General features: G+C 51.9%; 7 protein-coding genes across 7 annotated transcripts; 3 read left to right on the top strand and 4 right to left on the bottom strand.

Annotated features, from left to right (window-relative positions):
• Positions 1–1,290: 1,290 nt before the first annotated feature.
• J3458_000571 (uncharacterized protein) lies at positions 1,291–2,982 on the top strand. Its single transcript, XM_007810786.2, has 6 exons — positions 1,291–1,435; positions 1,609–1,801; positions 1,855–1,897; positions 1,956–2,035; positions 2,103–2,457; positions 2,526–2,982. The coding sequence occupies exons 1-6, from the start codon at positions 1,360–1,362 to the stop codon at positions 2,595–2,597; spliced, it is 819 nt and encodes a 272-aa protein (XP_007808977.2). The 5' UTR covers positions 1,291–1,359; the 3' UTR covers positions 2,598–2,982.
• A 507-nt stretch (positions 2,983–3,489) lies between these two features.
• Positions 3,490–3,657, top strand: J3458_000570 (uncharacterized protein; the record flags this gene model as incomplete). The annotated part of the gene is made up of 1 exon (XM_066116211.1): positions 3,490–3,657. The coding sequence occupies one exon, from the start codon at positions 3,490–3,492 to the stop codon at positions 3,655–3,657; it is 168 nt and encodes a 55-aa protein (XP_065978093.1).
• Positions 3,658–5,798: 2,141 nt separating this feature from the next.
• Positions 5,799–6,713, top strand: J3458_000569 (uncharacterized protein; the record flags this gene model as incomplete). The annotated part of the gene is made up of 1 exon (XM_007810787.2): positions 5,799–6,713. One exon carries the CDS (start codon positions 5,799–5,801, stop codon positions 6,711–6,713), a length of 915 nt encoding a protein of 304 aa, XP_007808978.2.
• A 712-nt stretch (positions 6,714–7,425) lies between these two features.
• J3458_000568 (uncharacterized protein) lies at positions 7,426–8,731 on the bottom strand (the record flags this gene model as incomplete). Its single annotated transcript, XM_007810788.2, has 2 exons — positions 7,426–8,187; positions 8,396–8,731. The coding sequence occupies 2 exons, from the start codon at positions 8,729–8,731 to the stop codon at positions 7,426–7,428; spliced, it is 1,098 nt and encodes a 365-aa protein (XP_007808979.2).
• Positions 8,732–10,004: 1,273 nt separating this feature from the next.
• Positions 10,005–13,312, bottom strand: SCT1_1 (Glycerol-3-phosphate/dihydroxyacetone phosphate acyltransferase). The gene is made up of 2 exons (XM_007810789.2): positions 12,725–13,312; positions 10,005–12,587 (listed from the first exon to the last, which is right to left on the bottom strand). Exons 1-2 carry the CDS (start codon positions 12,938–12,940, stop codon positions 10,503–10,505), a joined length of 2,301 nt encoding a protein of 766 aa, XP_007808980.2. The 5' UTR covers positions 12,941–13,312; the 3' UTR covers positions 10,005–10,502.
• Positions 13,313–14,135: 823 nt separating this feature from the next.
• On the bottom strand, positions 14,136–17,916 carry J3458_000566 (uncharacterized protein). The gene is made up of 2 exons (XM_007810790.2): positions 15,955–17,916; positions 14,136–15,894 (listed from the first exon to the last, which is right to left on the bottom strand). Exons 1-2 carry the CDS (start codon positions 16,873–16,875, stop codon positions 14,692–14,694), a joined length of 2,124 nt encoding a protein of 707 aa, XP_007808981.1. The 5' UTR covers positions 16,876–17,916; the 3' UTR covers positions 14,136–14,691.
• On the bottom strand, positions 17,907–19,362 carry UBI4 (Ubiquitin). The gene is made up of 2 exons (XM_007810791.2): positions 18,842–19,362; positions 17,907–18,768 (listed from the first exon to the last, which is right to left on the bottom strand). The coding sequence occupies exons 1-2, from the start codon at positions 19,077–19,079 to the stop codon at positions 18,089–18,091; spliced, it is 918 nt and encodes a 305-aa protein (XP_007808982.2). The 5' UTR covers positions 19,080–19,362; the 3' UTR covers positions 17,907–18,088.
• Positions 19,363–19,681: the final 319 nt, after the last annotated feature.

Genomic DNA, 19,681 nt, shown 5'->3' with positions numbered 1-19,681 from the left:
GTTGTACAAGCTATAAACCAAGAAGCCTAGTCCAGATGAGCGCTGCTTACCCCTATCATTAACAAATATCATGCATTCAGCCAGTCGAGAATAGGCAGGCGATCTCATACCAAACCTTATCACTGCTGTCTCACGCCAGCCTGGAAACAAACGCCGCTTTACGCTCCAGCCCGTATGTCTTGGCGCCTTTCCAACCTGGAAGCCTTTATTTTCCCTTTATTTTCCAATTCGGGAAGACGCTGCATCATTGTTCGCCGGGTGTCACTTGATCAAACCCTTGGTAGTTCATTTTTGGGTGAAATTGGTGTGCCGCCAGTAACCGGGTTAATTGCAGGCATAAGATGTAACATGCTACCAGAGCATCGTCATGGACGCCGGAGTGAACTCTGGAGGCCGGACACAAAGCTCAGCTGGACGAGAAAGGTAAAGACGTCCGTCATGCACTGATTTCCCTCCCCAGGTTGACAGAGACGGGGGTATATCCTAGAACGGGTACGTCAATTCATATCGACATCGACTGTCATACAGCTCAGCGCCACGACAAATAGTGCTACTACCCTGGCTGTTCACTGGAAAAGACGATTTTACTTGAGGTCACTTTATGGCGCGATTACTTCCATCATCCTAGACTTGATCAGCAGCATTGTAGAGGCTCTTTGAGGCTGCGGAGGTTCTTGATTTACCGTGGAGGTAGAAATCAACGGATTTTGGAATAATGCAGTCCAGAATGTTTGGAGGCCTTCGGGGTTCCGGCTAAGAGTGCTTGCTAGTGAAGAGGAGATGTGTAAATGGCAAGAAAGATGCAGTAAAGGGGCCCTGGATGCCAACCAATTCTCTCACACGATGAGCGCCACTCGTCCATCCTCACCTCGTTGAGACGGCATCTGGATAGCCGTAGCATAGACGTGTGAAGAGAAATTACAACCACATCGAAAGTGATTCTGGCTGAGTTTGTGCATCCACGTCATCGGCTGACACAGAGTATCTATGAATATCTGGAAAGCCAAGCTGTGTTGATCCAACAGGGGTCGGATGGAATTCCGTGCCTTTGCGATGGGCCTCGTCATAGAAATTGGGGTCAGTACGGAGCTTGAACCAGCAGTTACTCAACCTTGGAGAAAGAAGCTGAAGGATGGAGCTTCATGGTTTGGGTTTGTTCGCCTCGAAGCTTTGCTCGTCCTGAGGCAACAAGCTCGTCGCAAGGCAACAACATGCCACGGCACGTGACATGCGCGAGTTGCTGTGTCAGCCACCTGCGGCTAGGTCGCGCTATGAGCTCGCTCTCCACAACTCAATCAGCCGAGCGCGTTTGGCAGAAACCATCGTGAAGTCTGGTTCAGTCATGCCGATTGGCGACATATGCGCAGCTTCACCTCTCTGCAGCCACTGAATCGCCTGTTTAGAAACTTCTGCAACTCTGCGAAAATGCCTCCAGGTACGTGATAGACGGGAAAAACAAGCCTGCATTCGGAGATGGATGGTCCTCCTTGCCCTGTTTATCTATCGCCAGTCATGGCGTGAAGCTCTTGCTCGCATGGCTGCGCTGGCGATGCCTACGATTGGTTATGACGCGCTTCTCATGTGTCTCATGCACTTACAATCCTCTAGCGCTCAGCGACGATGAGTCCTCCGACGTGGAGCCTCAGGTAACGACAATGCGATCTTCCCGAAGCTCGCGATCACTCGCCGACGATGCGCGCAGCATGGAAAGCGATGACAAGCCAGGACCTGTGGCTGCCAATGGAGGCAGTGAGGTTGACGGAGAAGACGAGGAGGAGGATGAGGATCTTGAGGAGGACGTGTATGCGCTTTACGCTTTCCTACGGCAGGGTTCGTTTGCTAATGCGGACCTAGGTTTATCGTCGAAGCGATCAAAAGTCACATGATTGACGAAGATGTTAGTGGCGGAATCGATTACGAGACATCACGTTCAGTTTCTAACAAAGACTCAACAGGGAAGTCTGAGATTTCAGGTGAAGTGGGAAGGTTACGACTCCAAAAAGGACTTGACCTGGGAGCCCGAGGAGAATCTGGAGTGAGTACATATATGTTTGCGACTGCGATATCGAGTGCGATGACTAATTTACCATGTACTCTTGCAGAGAATCTGCGCAGGAAATTCTAGATGAGTATTTTCGCAAGTTTGGTGGACGAGAGAACATTTTCAACCAAACAGAGAAGGCATCCAGGGGGAAGAAGAGAGGGCGAGGAGCCTCCAACGCGGCGGCGACGACGGCCAAGCGACCACGAAAGAACGGCACACACCCTGCTGATTCGGCACCGCCCGCCAGCGCGAAACCGTGGCAACCACCAGCGGGCTCCTGGGAAGACGAAATTGCCACCATCGATGCTTGCGAGGACGAGGGGAGTGGCAAGCTTGTCGTGTACCTCATTTGGAAGAACGGGCAGAAGACCAAGCATGAGACGTCTGTCATTTACAAGAAGTGTCCTCAAAAGGTACGTGCGGTTGCCGAGTGTTGGGTGGCTGGCGGCAACGCGTGCAACTACTGACGGATAACAAACAGATGCTGCAATTCTATGAGCGACACGTCAAGATTATTCGAGATGATGACAGGGTGGCAACGCAGGGCGACTGAAGGGGGGAGACTGGTGATGTGACTTGGTTGGAGTTGGCGAGAGCAATCCGCCGTGCTTTTGAATGGACTGGCTTTAGGTTGCGGACGAAATGGACCTGGCGCTTCGGACAATCTCACTTTATTGTAAACAGACTTTTTCTCGAGGGCGAAGATGTGCCACCATTTTGCACCAGGTATCTTGCGAGCTGGGACAATTGGGTGGATAAGGCCGTGGTAGGTAGCATAGGAGAGAGTAGATGGAATGGCTCTTTTTCAGGGGGAATCAATTTCACACAATTCACACGAGACAGAATGTCGTTTGCTGTTGTGGGCAGTTGAGCTGAATCAATGTTCAATGTTGCTTTGAGCACACAGACCTCCCTTGTCAGCAGCAGCGGGTGCATTGGAGGTTGGGGAGCCAAAGCTTTGCCAAAAGGTCCAGTCTTGGCCCCACCAACGGTACTCCGTAGACCCCTGTAATGTCTGGTCAACCTTGAAATCCGGGCGGGATTCTTTTCGCAACGCCAGCCATCCGTTTATTGACTTGCGCAGAAAGTCGGTGGCGGGGCAACCAGCTATATGAGTGACATGCACGCAGCATTGCCTGCGCCGTCCGTCTTCCACTTTGCTTCATTCCAGTCTTCTGCTGCTACCTTGATCATTTTTCCTCGTGCCCGCGCCGTTTCCAGACCCAACGGTCCGTTGACGACGTTTTTATTCGAGGCGCAAACGAACTGTCTTGCCGCATCCTGGCTCGCGAATAGCTTCACGGCGTCCCACCTGCAGCCATACGCTATCAAGAAAAAAAAAAAAAAAAAAAAAGACTTCATCCTTGACTGCTGCTACATCTGCAGCCAGCCAGCCAGCCCCCGAAACCTATTCACAGCCCTTGCATCAGGGCCCTGCCGCCACCATGGTGCAACGCAACCACGTCATCGCCATCATCATCATCGTCCTCTTCGTCGTGCTCGCCCTCGTCGCATTCGGCATCTGGAAGATTGTCCGCACCGTCAGAAGGGACCTCAGTGTCACGTCATCAGGCGACAGCAGTAGCAGCGGCTCGAGGGACATTGTGGACTGACACTGGCCTGCACGCGCTGGCCCTTGCCGACAAGAGCATATACCCCGGGGCTCTGTGTGTGGAGGAAACTGTGCGAGCGGGCGATATCACGAGCGACCTATGCTGCGGGAGCGATTTCATTTAATGCCATGTTATGGATCTAAAGAATTGGGCATACATGTAGGGCCGTGGTAATGACGCGATGAACATTCAGGCATTTAGTTTGCATTTGTGCCAGCGAATCTGGGTTCTATTTTTATCTATTGGGAACTTTTTTTTGGAAAGGAATTTCGGTTGATTGGGTGTGTAGATTAGGACATGGCTCGAACCTGCCGTGTACAAGGCTGCCCAAAGGTTGATGGGAGTCAAGAGGCATATTGTGTCAATACAGACTGAATACCAAATGTGTAATGACAACAACTCATCGCATGCTCTGCGAGAAACGTTTGTTCATTTCGCGTCCCACCAATACATGGTCTGTTATTACTCGTGTCCTTTGCAAAAAAAAAAAAAAAAAATCCCTTCACAGGCAGCGAGCAACGTGCTCGCGTGACTGCAACAAAGACCAGCAGTGAGGCACCAACGGCTATACAGCGACCGTACACATCAATCACATGGAAAACTGTCCTTGTTGCAAACAAAAGTGATCATGGAGCGTTTCACTGAACATCCCAACACGGGGCTGTTCCCTTGTTCCTCAGCAAGGCACGAATCAGTGAAACCCCCATCACCTCGACTATATAATGAGACGACGCACCCGGCCCGACTTTCTATCCCATCTTCTCTTCTTTTACCCCTTTACCCCCCCTTTTTGCACAGCCTTGGTGATTGCCCCCATTGCCCAAACTGCGCCCTGAACATCTCAGGCCTTATATCCGCCATCGTCGTCTCTTCGGCGGCTTTTATCAACAATGGAGCCCCGAAACGATCCGCCCCCCGCTGAGGAGGACCATGTTGAGGACAACATTCCCGTGACGTCGCAGTATCCTGAAGGAGACGAAATTCCAGAGCTCGACGAGTACATTTGCCAGGCGGGAGTTGTCTATGGGGCCGAAATTAAAGACTAGCTTCCCGAGAAACTTTGTGCTTCTCTTCTCGGGGAGTCGGAGTCCTTCCACGCAGGTACTAGCCGCATGGCATGGACCGAGTATCGTCGTACCAAAGACTGATTTTTTTCTTTTGCCTGCCCAAAAGTGTCCGTACTAAATGAGTCCCTGGATAAGTTGGAGTGTTGCCCGACTGGCCTGTTCGATGGAGCGGTGCACAAAAAATTTGCGGTTCAACTACAACTTGGAGGAGCGAGAGATTCGTGGGGGGGGGGTTGCAATACTCGTTCGACGGTTACAATTTCAGCCCAGCAGCGGCTTTTTTGTTCTTTGTCTCGTTTCTTTGAATCGTCGATTTCAACAACGGAGCTACACGTCTTGACTGCGTTCGGTTATACCACAGGGGGACAAGGGAGGGGAATTCGGCCCATGGTTAAAGCTGATTTACAGCCCAGTGAAGAATCTACAATATAATTTAAAAAAAAAAAAAAAGCACTTTGTCATTAATACCACAGTTGGAGTGCCGGTGAAGGAGAAGTCATTACCTGTTTTTAGTGAGAGTCCAGCTAGCACCTGCATGATATGTTGCACTTTGTTACTGAGCAACGCTCCTATTATGCTGTAGCAGCGATTGTCCTTGCATTGGTTTGTTTCGTGAAGCCTCTTTGATAGTGTTGTGAAAGCAACTTGCAAAAAAAGGGCCATGTTCACGTCGAGCAAAGCGTGCTGTGCGTCTCTGCACACCCACCTAGTTTGGTTTCTGTTCAGGACGAGTCTCGCCAAACTTTGGTCACCTGTTCATAGTTGCCAAGGAGAAAGCTGGCTCTCCATTGTGCTTTTCCAAGGGGGCCAGCGGCGAACATGAACAAGGTGCGGGTTTGCTTCTCTTTATTATTTTCAGCTGTTTCAAGGGGTATAAAAGACCGCGCCGCATGCCTCGTCAAGAAGGTCTTGTTTCTCGCAAACCATCTTTTCTCTCCCTCTCTCTCTCCCCCTCTTACTCTCACTCTACCTAGCCAAAGGTGAAAAGGTCGCCTCGCAGATCCGTCTCCGTCGTTTCGCCTTTCTACTTTCAAAATGGCGGACCAAGATTCCTCATCACTTAGTTCTTTCACCATGGACGACAACCAGAGCATCATGGACGACGTCCAGGACGACATGGACGACGGCCGGGACGATGCGGAGGACGGCCTGGGCACACCAGATGATTTGCGCCAGGATAGGCAAGACCAGCAGAGAGATGCAGCTCCCCAGGGAGCTGGTGCGGACCAAGAAATACAGGAATCGGCGCATCACGACGGGAATCATTCGCACCAAAGTACCCCGTACTACAGTCAGCCCACGCCCAGTATCTTCCTAGATGCAGCCCCGACGCCTATTGATGAACAGGCTCAGAAGCTGGATGAGAGGCAGGCCGTCATAGACAAGATGCAGAAGGAACTGGACCGTCAACGCATGCAAGTCGCTGCCCAAAACGTGCCCAACATGGTGCGGAGTCTCGAAGCCGTGAGCAACGAACTGAATCGATCACAAAACGTCCTGATGGGCGGACCGAGTCTGCGCATAAACGCCGTCACACAAGCCTCGCAGTCCCTTCGGGGAGAAGATGCAGAAAAAGCTGCCATGATGTACCGCTTGGGTGTCGCATGCAATGACATTGAAAAGCTGATACAGAAGCTTCGCGAAATACAACTAGCAGCTTCGTCTGAAGCACAAGACAGCGCCCTCTCTGTGGCCCTTCAGACGTCTCAAGACGCCGGTACTGGTACCGAAGGAAACGGGCCTACGGGCTTGACCGGTCGGTTCAACTCTTGTCGCTTTGGAGACAATGCCGGGACTTTCTCCGGCACGATGAATGCGGGCATTGGGATCCCAGGGTTGGGTGCAGGGAACGTCTCTCAGTTTGGGAGGAACTTTGTTGTCCAGGAGACTCCGGGCATGGGAAATGGGGACATGAACACTGTGCAGCTTGAGAATCTCATGCACTTTGACCAATATTCTGCGGATCATGGAAACGGTTTACAGATGTGACGAACAGCGCGGGGTTGCCGAACTCGAATCCTTCCTTCATTGTATAAAGGCCAGCTGTGAAGATGGGCTTTTTTTTCTTCTTTCCTCTGTGTGTGTGTTATTTTCTCTCTTGGATTTTTTTCTTTTCTATAGGATGGATGAATAGTGTCGGGTTTTTGCTTCGTCCCAGTTCTCAAATTCTCCAGTGAATCGATATTCCGTGCCCTCTGATTGTTATGCCCCCTGGATATTGTAATGTCGGGGTCCGGAGCATGAAACACCGTCGTTTTTTTCCAGAAATGCGCCTCGTTCGTCGTCTCTGCAACTTGAACTGCGGCATGGCAGGTCCCATCAACCCCCTGAGATGAACCGAGCATTGGACGGTGGCACGGTGCATGATGCGGCGGACCGCTCCGTCGCTTCGTAGCCACTTACATAACCAGGCCTGGACGTCTGTTGTTAATGGGCGACGGACTCGGCATTTGTGTCAGAGACTTTGGAGAGGAGCTTGTTCATGAGGCTTGCGAGTTGCCAGCTCTGGGATGCCGTGCCCTGTGGAATCGAAATGTGGTGTCGCATGTACTTTTGTGCGAATTATATGGCGCTCCATGTAACGCTGTCTTGGTATCTATCATGATGTCTTTTTCTCACACGTTGTCCTGAATTAGCTTCTCCCTCCCCCCGGGTCATCACATCTCGATGGCGCTACACCCCATCATGTATTTTTCGTGCATCACCAACTCGTCAGTCCCTTTATTCTGTCAAAACCGCCCCGTAATTGGCTCTCCGGTTTGACCAGCTTGCCCTTCAGAACAGTATATCTAATCAGATTCTCGCAGTCCTCGGGTTTTACTCTCGCCAACCAGATGCCCTGCGCGGCACCAACATCGGGCTTGGCATCATCGCCATTCGAGGTGCCATCCGAGTCACCATTGGAAGCACCACTGGTGCCGCCTAAGCTTCCATTTGTCCCTGCTGAATGTGAATGTCCCGCCGTCTCATCAACTTCGTCTTGCCCAAAAGCGTTCGGTCTCCGGTAAATCATGACATTGGCAGAATACTTGTGCCCACCGACATGGTTGATGAAGTAAATGCCGACGCCACCTGGTCTCTCGTCGTGAAGATCGCGATACAAACCCAGGGGTCTCAAGTGCCGTTCAAACTCTTTCCTTAGTAATGGCGCGCTCTGGCCACACCGGGCATCTCGTGTTTTGTGGCTGCACATCAGAATGACGGCGCTGTGAGGGCAGGCTTTTGTTCCCAGGACGGGCACGTCAGCATCCGGACCGGGGAGAGACTTGGGGAAGGAGGGCGTTGTGAGCGGCGACATGGTTGTCGGTGCCCTGTTGATGAGTTCGGTGATGAGAGTAGTGACGTTGGTTGGGTCGACGTTTTCCACGAGGGTGAAGGCAGGGAGTAGGAGAACAGTTGTGGGTTCCGAATAGTCGTTTGTGTCGTGTGGTGTTGGCATATTTGATGCCGAAAGCATGAGTCTCTGCAAGAAGCGTTAGCCATGACTGTCTCATAACAAAACAAGGACATGATGAGTGAGATGACTCTCTCTCAATCTCAAGTCGAGATGATTTTCTGAAGCTTCAACATCGACGAGATTCACAAGATGGGTATGACGAAGTCTCATCCCCCCTACCCCCCGGAACATCTCACGGCTTTCACAACAAACAGCACAAATACAGAATACTCACCCCGTTAGTCGGTCCGTCCGCTTTACTAATAGCCTCCATGACACTCCCCTTTTCATCCCCCACATCTCTCACCCAGTCCGTCTTCCCCGTACCCACCAACACATGTGTACTCCACCCCTTGACCTGCCCGTACAGTACATCCTCCTCATCAACCTTGAATCCCCTCGGATACCGTACCGTACAGCTATCACAGTCGTGCAGGCACTCCTCCCCGTCCTTCTCCGGGTCCGTCTTTTCAAACAGCTGGTCGTAGGCAGGCGTGGATGTCTTGCCGCCCCCGAGGACAGACGACATGAGTGATTTGAGCGACACGGCCATTTTCTGCTTCATGGGCATGCGCGGGAGAGATTGGGACGTTGCAGGATGGGGTGACACTGTGAAAAAGGAAGAAAAGGAAAGGGAAAATAGAGACAGCAGAAAACCAAGCCCGGGGGTTTATACGGAGAAATGTGGACTGAGTGTTTCCGACAGGATGGGTCGTTTCGGTTTCGGCCTTGCTGGGGGATTCCAAAAGGGTTCTTGTAAAAATTCGGGGCCGCCGGGCTGGCGAGCCGAATTGGGCGATGACTTTCTCAGGGACAAACACCGTTTCTTTTTTTTTTTCCTAGTCTCATGAAAGTGGCAATTTCTGTTCCAATGGGATCGCGTTTCGCCGGGCGGATGGTTGGAAATTCTCAACGTCGGACAGCGTGGGATGGGCAATGGCGGGGGTTGGAATGACCTAATGAACCAAGTCAGGACCAGTGCGGCACGAACAGCTGGCGCTTTGAGCCGCGCGGGGTTGTGCATGAAAGGAAAGTGCCACCCAGCAAAAGCGCCGTTGTCGTTGCATATCCTATGCAAGCTGGCTGTGCTCCGGATTCCGTTATCAGATCCGAGAATCACATTCAATTTCATCACCCACCTCCTGCCTCGCGCCTCGTGCTGCAATGCCCTTCTCTTTTTTTTCCCAAGGCACTGCTCATCGTCAAAAATCACCAGGATAAAAGTCGCAAAGTTGTTGACGGCCGAGGGCTTCTTGAATTTATGGCTGAATTGCAGCTGGTCTGATAGGGCCCCATCTCCCACCTGCCGACACGCAATTCTCCGCGTGTCTCCTCCCCGACCGTCCGTTGGTTGTCTGTGCTGCTGAGAGAAAATGCCGCGTATCTCCGAGCCCCAGTGTTTTGTCTAACTCGACACTTTTTTTTTTTTATCAGATCCGTGAAAGGACACGGCCAACACATCCATCTCCACACCACTCCAGCAATCCGCATCATGCATCCTGCATTCCGTGTGACTCCATAATTGATCAATGAATGCCGCCGATATGACATACGAATGCATCTCGAGATGGATTGATAGCGGCGTCATGCCGCGTCCCGCACGGTCACTCTCTACGATGCATCTTTTGCGTCAGTGTTCGTAGTGTCACCACCACACAATCCCAACTCCCATCGCAGCCGGTCAAGCATGAAACTCCTGAGCTCCGTTAGATGTACATACATACTCCGTACAGAGTAACAAAGGGTCCAACCGTCAGCAACGTCAGCACAAGGCAACACTACGTCAGCACCGACCTGGAATGCTCCAATGGCTGGTTGCCCAAGCCCAATGTAGCCATTTATCAGGCAGGTATGCACGACTCGGCGTTAAGGTGTGGAGGTAAGTTATACCAAATTGCATAATGCCAGGGGTGTAAGGCTTCGTCATCAACTACAACCACCATTCTATTCGTAGCTGTTGACTGTTTTCAAAGCATTTGTAATACTTCAACTCGGGTGGGGGCTACTCCGAGGACGGTTTTCCTTCAATAAACACTGGCGCAAATTCGGGTGGAAGCGGTTGACATCGTCATCATTTCATGGGAGCTACAACTTCCACACACCGCGCACAGCGAAGAATGGCAAAGTAGCAATGTGCAACATCATAACTCGTTCCATCTCTCGAATAAGATTGCCCCGCAAGGGGGCTGTGGAAATGTACAAGATGCACAGCATAATCGGTCACATTGTATCAAAAACATATCCATCCATGTCCGGCTCAAGCCACATTTTTCTTCTTCTTTAGGGCAAAAGAGAAGTCTAAACAGAACTCAACCGCCATTGCCATTCACATTTCAAGTTGATTAGATATTCTTCTTCCTTGCCTCATCATATCCCTCCTCTTCGCTGTCCTCATCATCGTCATGATCCGCTGCATGCAACCTATCTGACTTCTTCCTGCGATCCTTCATCGCTTGTCGAATCTTTCTTGTCGCCTCGCTGAATCCCTCAGCAGAATCCAGGGTGGTAAACCCGCTGATGGGGAAGCCTGCCGAGCCGAAGCCGCCTCCAGCACTGCTGGACCGTGACCTACTCCTCGATCGGGATGGAGGGCGAGTGGAGAAGATGCCGACAGTACCAATGTTGCTAAAGGAGTCGTTTCGTGGAAGAGCACGGCTGGATTGCGTCGTGCTGCGACGAGAAAGCATCGGAGGAGTTTCCACGTCGGCGCTTGTGTTGGACTGGTCGCTGTCTTTGCGCTTGTGCGCTCTCTCGGGAGTGGTGCCACCGCTCTCCAGTTTGGACACGTCCGGCACAAGGCGAGTCTTGTCAAAATCGGGGAACATCTCGGGTCCTAGTGTGTTGATCAAATCCGTGACCTGGGCACTCAGTTCTGCCCGTCGAAGTCGCAGAGTATGAATGTTAAAGTCAGAACTGGGCACCAAGCACAGGATCAAAGGTCGAAGTGACTTGAAAATATCCATGCCAACCTCGCCAAATCGCAAGGCTGCAAAGGTAAGGCCAATCATGGCTGGCCAGATGCCAATGTACGCAAGCCACAAAGGCACCCACGTAGGGACGTGGCCCCATAACCTGTCCTGCCAGACCTTGAATACAATGATGATGGAGTAAAAGTGATAGAGGGTGGGAGCCAGACCCATGGCCACGAGAATCTTCCATGTGGCCATGACGTCGCGGCCTCGGACTTTGACAGTTGAGCCTGCCAGCGCAGTGTTTGCCTTTTGAATGCTGATAATCTTGGTTGCTACGAAGACGGGGGCGAATAGGAGCAAGCCTGGAACGGTACAGAAGAATAGAAGTACGAGCTTGATGGAGCGGTACACAAGAAGGAAGAGGACTTTGAAAATGGACATTTTGGCGTATTGGACTTGATGGTCCTTGAGGCTGAGATAGCGAAGTTGTGAGTTGTAGTTCTTGACCGAGGCTGATAAGGATGTGATGCGCTCGTCGTTCTTGTAGCGCTCATAACCCATTGCAAGTCGTCTGTTGAGCTCTACCACGACTGGAAGAGGGAGTTTCTTTCCAGTGGGATTATACAGTCTCCGCGCTGCTTGGATGACCATGAGGGTATCGTAGTCTGGCGCCGATACGGTGACTGCACTGAGAGACTGATACACAGTATCAATTACCTGACCGATAGCTTCCCTTCGCTGGTTGTTACGGTACAGTTCCACCAAATGCGGAGGAATCTCGAACGGCGCGCCGAACTCAACAACCGCTCTGCTTCGGAACTTGTGAGCGTGGAAGTAATTCATGCCCACCGGGACAATCTTGAGTCCGCAGTTCGGCGCTTCGGCCAACGTTCCAAGCGCCATGATGGCAACACCGGCCTTGAGAGGGAGGAGCTCTGTGCGGTCGTGACTACCGCCTTCAGGGAAGATGCCGACACACCCACCATGTCGCAGTCGTGAAAAGACGGCTTCGTAGACCTTTGTCTGGTCAATGTTCGGTGCCGCCTTGAACTTTGTGCCTTCATACCCGGGTGCGGGACCATTTATGCTTTTGTTTGTAAAATTTCCGTCCTCGTCAATGTCGTCGCGACCTGTCAGTTGTTGCATGGCAAGCTTTCCCTTGAAGGGCCTCTTGAGTCGGATTTCCTCGGGGCCAAGGATTTGCGCAATATCGCTGCTCACAGAGGCAGTCTTTTTTCCCGGCGGCAAAAAGACCATGCCATGGGTCTGCCCGTCGCCGGTACCAAAGTTTGTGCCAACGCCGCGAACAAGAGTGGGATCGTTAACGGGATCGGGGAGGTAGATGGTACCCGGCACCGACTTTGTAGCATCTTGGGCACGACCAACGGGCACAGCGCCCGCTTGTCGAGAGGCCCAGCCAATGAAGCCGTGAACTGACTTTTGGGCAATGAGCAGAGACACTCGACGGCCGGCCTCCTGTTTAAGGGTTCGTAGAAGCACCAGCCCATCGACAAACTACAGGATAGCAAGCAACGTCGGGTCAGTTTTCTTGTGTTGCTTCTTTTTTGAGTCCAAGAGCATACCCGGCAGCTTGTCAGTCTTGGCGGACAGGCTGATTAGTGCGGGAACTGCGGAAGTGAAGCTATACTGACCTGGTTCGCATGTGGTGCTGCGACGAACAGAACTGGTCCGGATTGCGGAACTTTCCATGATCCTCGCGGCACAACCTCGCGGAAGAACAAGTCGACCAAGTTGCCCATCAAGTACAGGAACAAATCATACTTCCAGCTCACCATGGGGTAGAGCTCTTTTACGCGAGTAGAATCGCCCTCGGCCTTCTGGCCATCCCTCTCTGCGGTTGGCGCCATGGCTCGAAGCTGCGACGTGGTGGTCTCGTCAGAGCTTCATGCAGCTCTGTTCGCGGTGCGTGTCGCCGCCCCGGCAATGGTCACGACACAACACTGAGGCACAAGGTGAGAAACAGATGCTTGTCTGAAGGGGAGGAGCAGGAGCGCGGGCGCGACGTGGAGGAGGTGATCGGGGCATAGATGGGGCGGAGATGTCAAGTGTCTTTGATTAAAGACTGGATGGCCAACGGACACCAGCGCAGCACTGGAGCACTGGAGTTGGTGAGGCTTGTTGCAGATCCATTTGGCTGGAGCTTCCCCTCCGTACGGCACTCGAGGCCAAGCAGACGGGCACCGGCCACAGGCGGCTGGGTCAGCCACGGATGAGGGAGGGGTTGGGGCCGCTGGGGAAAAGACGGTGCACCAGACTCCAAAGTGGGAGCCAGACGCTAGTGGCGTCCAGTGACTAGTACTCGCTACCAAGTGCCCCATCAATGATGTCAACTCATGTTAAACCTTGAACATTCAATCCTCCATCTCAACACCACCAGCACCCAAGCCCCCGTATCATCTGTGTTCCTAGCCTGAATTTATCGCGAACGCATGATATCTCAGCTCACAAGTGGACTCGGTCCTATCAACCCGTCCCGCTACGCCACCCGATGGAGAGGGAGAATGCAACGTTGAACATGTTCTTGAGTCTTTACAGGACTGGTGCGGGGGCACGAAACGTCGTCTGGTCAAAGATGGCCACGATAACGCTGGACACTGAACCAACAGAGAAACTCCGGTCCGTCTTCAACCCGAACGCCATCCCAACATCGTCTCCAGCAGTGTAAGCCTCGGGCCTGGTTTTATCAACCCGGAGTAAACGAGCTGGAGCCCATTCACGATAACTAATTCGGCTTCTGCACTGCGAAGATGGAACGGCTTGTCCGGACTTGCCCCCCCCCCCCCCCCCCCGGCTGGCAGGTTATCGTGAATCCTTCTCGACTCTTCATGTCCAGATGTCACTCTGTGATCCCGATGCCTCACCCCTGTTCCTCATACCGAACGTCAGACCCTCCGTGCCCAACCAACTCTCGTAACCTAGGTACTCCGTAGCGGGCCCGCCGAACCTTGCGCCGAGCTGCCAGCCGTCAAGTACGCAATTTCGACTTTTCCCTCCGTACTTTGCATCCTGTCAATGGTGCCTGGCTCAAGTTAAATTTTTTTTCCCTAGTGAGCACGTCCCCTGGTCGACGGCGGCTCGGTGGTTTCGGCAGTCTGTGATGACGGCGACACGGCACGGCATAAGCACGTGCGGATTAGCAACATTTCACAAGCGCATGTCAGTTGAGGCTCCATGGACAACAGGGGAAAAAAAAGAAATTAGGAACTGTTCGCGCTAGCCAAGACATCTGGTGAGACTTTTCATAAGTGGTCTCTAGTAGAGTAAGAGACGGGGTGTCACCTACGCCAGCCAACCGAGCAGACTTGTTCATGTCAAGCGCTGGTACGAGCGAGTGCAACGGTCCCAGACATGCTGCCGGCCAAATGATTTCCAGCGCTTGCCCATGCCTTTTGTGACAGACTTTCGCCGGCACCATGCCCCGGCCAAGGTTGTGAGAGGCGATTCCGACTGCCATCCCTTCTCGCTATTTACTTGTGTCCATGTGTCAATGTGAAAGTCACCGATAGACAATCGCATTATCGAACTCGTAATTTCCAAGTAATACGGCTCTCTCGCAGGATCCAAAACAACGACAACAATATGCCTCGCTGTCGCGGCATCACCGCTTCCTCCTCCTTCCTTTCTTCTCTGGCACGCTGGCGCTACCCTCTTGCAGTTCACCCTCCTCAAGCTGACCCTCATTCTCCAATTGCTTGAGTTTCTCCTGCCCTGAAATAAACATGCTCAAATCTCTGTTCATCTCCTTTAGCTCTTCCACCTCACTCTTCATTTCCCCCAGCTGCTTCGTCACTTTCTCGTTTTCACTGCCCAGATGCTCGATCCTCTTCATGAGTCCCTCGTTGACGCGCTTCTCCTCCTGGAGAGACTTGCTCATATTCCGAGCCAGCTTGTCGCTTTTGGAAGCTCTATTCCGTTCCCGTTCCAAGTCCCTCTCCAGTTGCGGGATAGTATCGGTGGTTAACGATTTGAACTTCTCTTCCAGTTCATTGAGTTTCTCCGTGGCAGCGGATGATTGCAGGGTCATGGATTCCGCTGCCGCCGCAGCCTTGGCGGCTTTGTCGACGGCCTTGCTAAGCATTTCTTCGTAGTATGATCTTTGGGACTCGAGTTGGCTCATGAGAAGTTGTGTGTATTCGAGACCAATGTTGTCGAGTTTCGCTCGAGGCACGACATCTTCATCGAGAGAACGCCCGCTCTGGTTGCTCCTGTTGGGCAATTCTACAACCTTGCCGTCGCCTTTATCACGGATAAGTCGGTGTACCCATAGATCGCCGGCGTAGTCCCACACGTGCTGTGTCTCCAGTTCTAGGGCAAAGCTATGCGCCGTCTCCTTCCAGTGGTCCTTTGCGTGGCCGCCTTTATATCGTCCACAGCCAAGGTAGCCACATATAAGACAAATCCATAGATCATCTGCACAGTCACATACCGTACACAGATTTGATACCGATGATCCAAATGGCTGAGAGTACGGGTTGGCCGTATCGTTGGGAGTGCCTTCCAACTCTGACGTATTCGTGAACCGACAGACGGGACAACCTGATCCCTTCCAGCTTTGCAAACAGTTGCAGTGGAAAATATGAGAGCACGGAATCGTCAGCAGCCCACTAGTCTCATCCATCCTTTCCAAACAAACGGGACAGGTAGGCAGCTCAATCAAATTTGGCGTTGGTGGCGGAAACGGCTTTAGGCTGCTGGAGACGGCAGAAGAAGACGACTGAGCCTTGGAGTAGTCAGCTCGTTGCGACAGCTTTGGTGTTTCGAATGTTATAGATTTGACAAACACAACGTGGCATGGTTGCGGCTACAATCACACTTAGCATGTCTCTTCGATGACAGGCAAAAGAAACAAAAGCAGACATACCTCAACCGAGTTGAAAACCTTGCCGTCAAACTCCCTCTTCCACTTCTTTGCAAATCTGCTGTCTCTGAACTTCAACAGAACCAAATACCTATTCATACTTGATGTCATTACCATTCGGCAGTGGCTAATATCTTCAAGCCATCGTTCACCCACGAAACCCAACAAGTCGCTGGGCGACATGTACACGGGCACAGCAGGTATACACAACGTAGTGCAATCTTCCAAAGAAGAAGCCTCTTCTTGCTGTTGGTCTTGTTCTTGCAAAGATTCACCAAATGCAGTCGTCTCATCACCCTCACGATAAAAATGGACGACGCCCCATCCCACTTCTGTATTCTTCGTCTCACACGGTATGAAACTGGCTTTTGTAGCTGTTCCTTCTCCTCCGTACGATGGGCCCAGAGCCGGTGCCGCAGATGGACCGGCTCGGCTCGATTCTCCTGCCATTCCTGCGGCAGCTCCGACGGCAGCTGGGTCGATGGTCTCGATATTCACTCGACCAAAACGCCAGTCGTTGACGGCAGTCTGGGGCCGCAAGGCAGCGCTACACGGCGGGGGAGGGTAGCTATCCACCCTCTCAAGCCACTGTCTCTCGGTTATGATTTCAAGTCGTCTGTCGGAGCGGCGAACCGGGGCACGCGACACGCCGCAATCGATCACGCCGTCGGGCAAGCTGTCCAAAGAACTCGACGCCAGGGAAGAGCAAGATCTGTCGACAAAGCTATGAGAATTTTCGGATGACGGTACAGCTCCAGTCACGGGTCGAACTGGGTGTGGATGCGAAGGTAAGTCGTCAAACACGTTCGTATCTGGCGATGGCAACCAAAGGTGGGCTTGTTCAGCTTGTTGTTGACCGCTTGTGCCTGTCGGATCCGGTGTAGGGTACAGTTCAAACTTTAAATGATAAAAGTAAGAATTCATGGCCTATAGCACCAGCTGGTGTATGCGATGATGATTCCAGCGTGGACGGATTTAAATTTGAATGCTGGATATTCGTATATGCTAAGAGCGAAGTGGAAGGAAGATCGGGTGGCAATGTCACACTTCGCCGCGTATCAGGGTGGCAGAGGCAGTCCCAGTAGCTCCTGTATTCCCAGTTGCAGCGTTTTGGAAATCATAGCTTCGTGGCGAATTACACATACATAGCCGACAGTGCGACGAAGTTGAAGAAAGTGAAGAAAGTGAAGGCTCGAAGTTATGACAGAGCTAGCTCGTTATTGTACCCGTGGGGTTTGGTCATACCAGACAGAAAATGCCCCACCACACCGACACCCCACCACTGGTTGACTGGGTACATTACGCGCGCGGCGCTGCTTTGGTGAGATTCGCGAGTCTAATGAGATTGGTGACAGTTACTAAAACACCGGTTGCGCCCCCTAGGTAATGAATGAATGGCTTAAAAAAATAAATCCTAGATCAAGGAATCAAACCTAGTTCTGCTCCCCCTTTCGGGCCAAGGATATAACTTACCGTCCTAGGTGTCAATCGCAATGTTACCATTACACGAAGGTTTAAAAGCCTAACATAGAATATAAACTCTTTAGCATTCGTTTCCCCGAAAAACCAACCCATCCAGCTTGGCAAATCGAAGAGCGTGTCCATGCCTTAATGTCATAGATTCCTTAATCGAATAATTGTTGGGCATCTCCCAAGTCCCGAGGATCTCAACAGGCGAAAGTCCGCATTTATATTTTCAGTGACCCATGCTAAATACTGTGGTGGCCGTGGCTTGAGGTGAATTGCTCGGGACGCAGCGATTTTTGGCTAGGAAATGACCTGACCAAAACATATGGCATGCTTGTAGATATAGTAGTTTACCGAGTACATAGAGGACTACATCTATCCACATTTGACCAGGTGACAACGCGGGCGGGCGCCTACATCTGCGCCTAGATTCAAACCCAGTCTCGAATGTCAAATTTGGCAATTCACATGTACGATCGACACCATGTTTAAATATAAACTGACTTGTATTCGGCGTGTTAATTGAGCTCACGCAGATGATCAGATGCCTAGCTAAGGTATACAGCGAATAAGCCCGATTGCCAGTGCCATTAAACCACAAACGCCTTATACCGCTTCCATTCGGAAGCATCCCATGGAAATCAATATCAAACATTGATCGTCCAATCAATTACTGGCCGCCACGAAGACGGAGAACGAGATGCAGGGTGCTCTCCTTCTGGATATTATAGTCGCTGAGGGTGCGACCGTCTTCCAGCTGCTTGCCAGCAAAAATAAGACGCTGTTGATCAGGGGGAATGCCTTCCTTGTCTTGAATCTTTGATTTGACATTGTCAATGGTATCGCTGGATTCCACTTCCAATGTAATAGTCTTGCCAGTGAGCGTCTTGACGAAGATTTGCATACCACCACGCAGTCGAAGGACAAGGTGGAGAGTAGACTCCTTCTGAATGTTGTAGTCAGACAGCGTTCGGCCGTCCTCGAGCTGCTTGCCAGCAAAGATAAGTCGCTGTTGATCGGGAGGAATGCCTTCTTTATCCTGAATCTTTGACTTGACATTGTCAATCGTGTCCGAGGACTCGACTTCCAATGTGATCGTCTTTCCAGTCAAAGTCTTGACGAAGATCTGCATACCACCGCGAAGTCGCAGGACAAGATGAAGAGTGGACTCCTTCTGAATATTGTAATCGGACAGGGTGCGGCCATCTTCAAGCTGCTTGCCAGCGAAAATCAGGCGCTGTTGGTCAGGGGGAATACCTTCCTTGTCCTGGATCTTCGACTTGACGTTGTCGATGGTGTCGGATGACTCCACCTCGAGGGTGATGGTCTTTCCGGTGAGGGTCTTCACGACTGCATGGGATTGTTAGTGACTGCTAGAGAAGAATCCGCGAGCGGAAGGATGAGGGGGAAAAATACTACTCACAGATCTGCATACCACCACGAAGGCGGAGAACGAGGTGAAGAGTGGATTCCTTCTGGATGTTATAATCCGAGAGGGTACGGCCATCCTCAAGTTGCTTGCCAGCGAAAATCAGGCGCTGTTGGTCAGGCGGGATACCCTCCTTGTCCTGAATCTTTGACTTAACATTGTCGATGGTGTCGGACGACTCGACCTCAAGAGTGATGGTCTTGCCCGTGAGAGTTTTGACAAAGATTTGCATGGCTGCGTCCGTTTGGATGTCGCTGTGTTCTGAGTGTTTGTCGATCTGAGAGATAAGAGGCAGTCGCCTAGCGACGTTAGGTAAAGTTATGAGATGGAGAGATGGTGAAGAGAGATGAGTATGACGGGGGGAGAAAGTGAAGTGAAGATGGCAGAAGGCGAGAGGAGTTTAAGTAGGGGCCAGGCCTCGGATGGCAAAACGGAGGCGAGGCGAAACGTGGGCAGGTCGAACAGCGAGCGGGGCGGAGTGACAACCAAGCGGCTGGATTACGCCTTCACAAACGCAGCAGGCCAAGGCATCTTCCAAGTACTCCGTACAGGTACTTGCACATCCGTACGCCGAAGTAGGCAGTACGATAGCGCATGATTCATCAGCAAGAATAGCCAATCACAGCTGAGTCGTGTCTCCTCCCACCTCTCACAACGTCCGATGTCAACGCCAACTGGACTTCCTAGAAGACTCCAGAAGCACATGGCTGTAAACTGCAGAGAAGGCACGGGCGGGCGAACTGCTCTCCATGCACACAACCCAGCGACAGGGGCGTACCAGAGACATTCAGAGACATTTCCTCTTTCAAGTTCGCAGGCGTGAACGCTGTTTCC

Source organism: Metarhizium acridum (assembly GCF_019434415.1).
Source record: "Metarhizium acridum strain ARSEF 324 chromosome Unknown scaffold_1, whole genome shotgun sequence".
NCBI lineage: Eukaryota > Fungi > Ascomycota > Sordariomycetes > Hypocreales > Clavicipitaceae > Metarhizium > Metarhizium acridum.
Note: the sequence above shows the minus strand (reverse complement) of the source record. Positions and strands in the feature narration are given on the sequence as shown.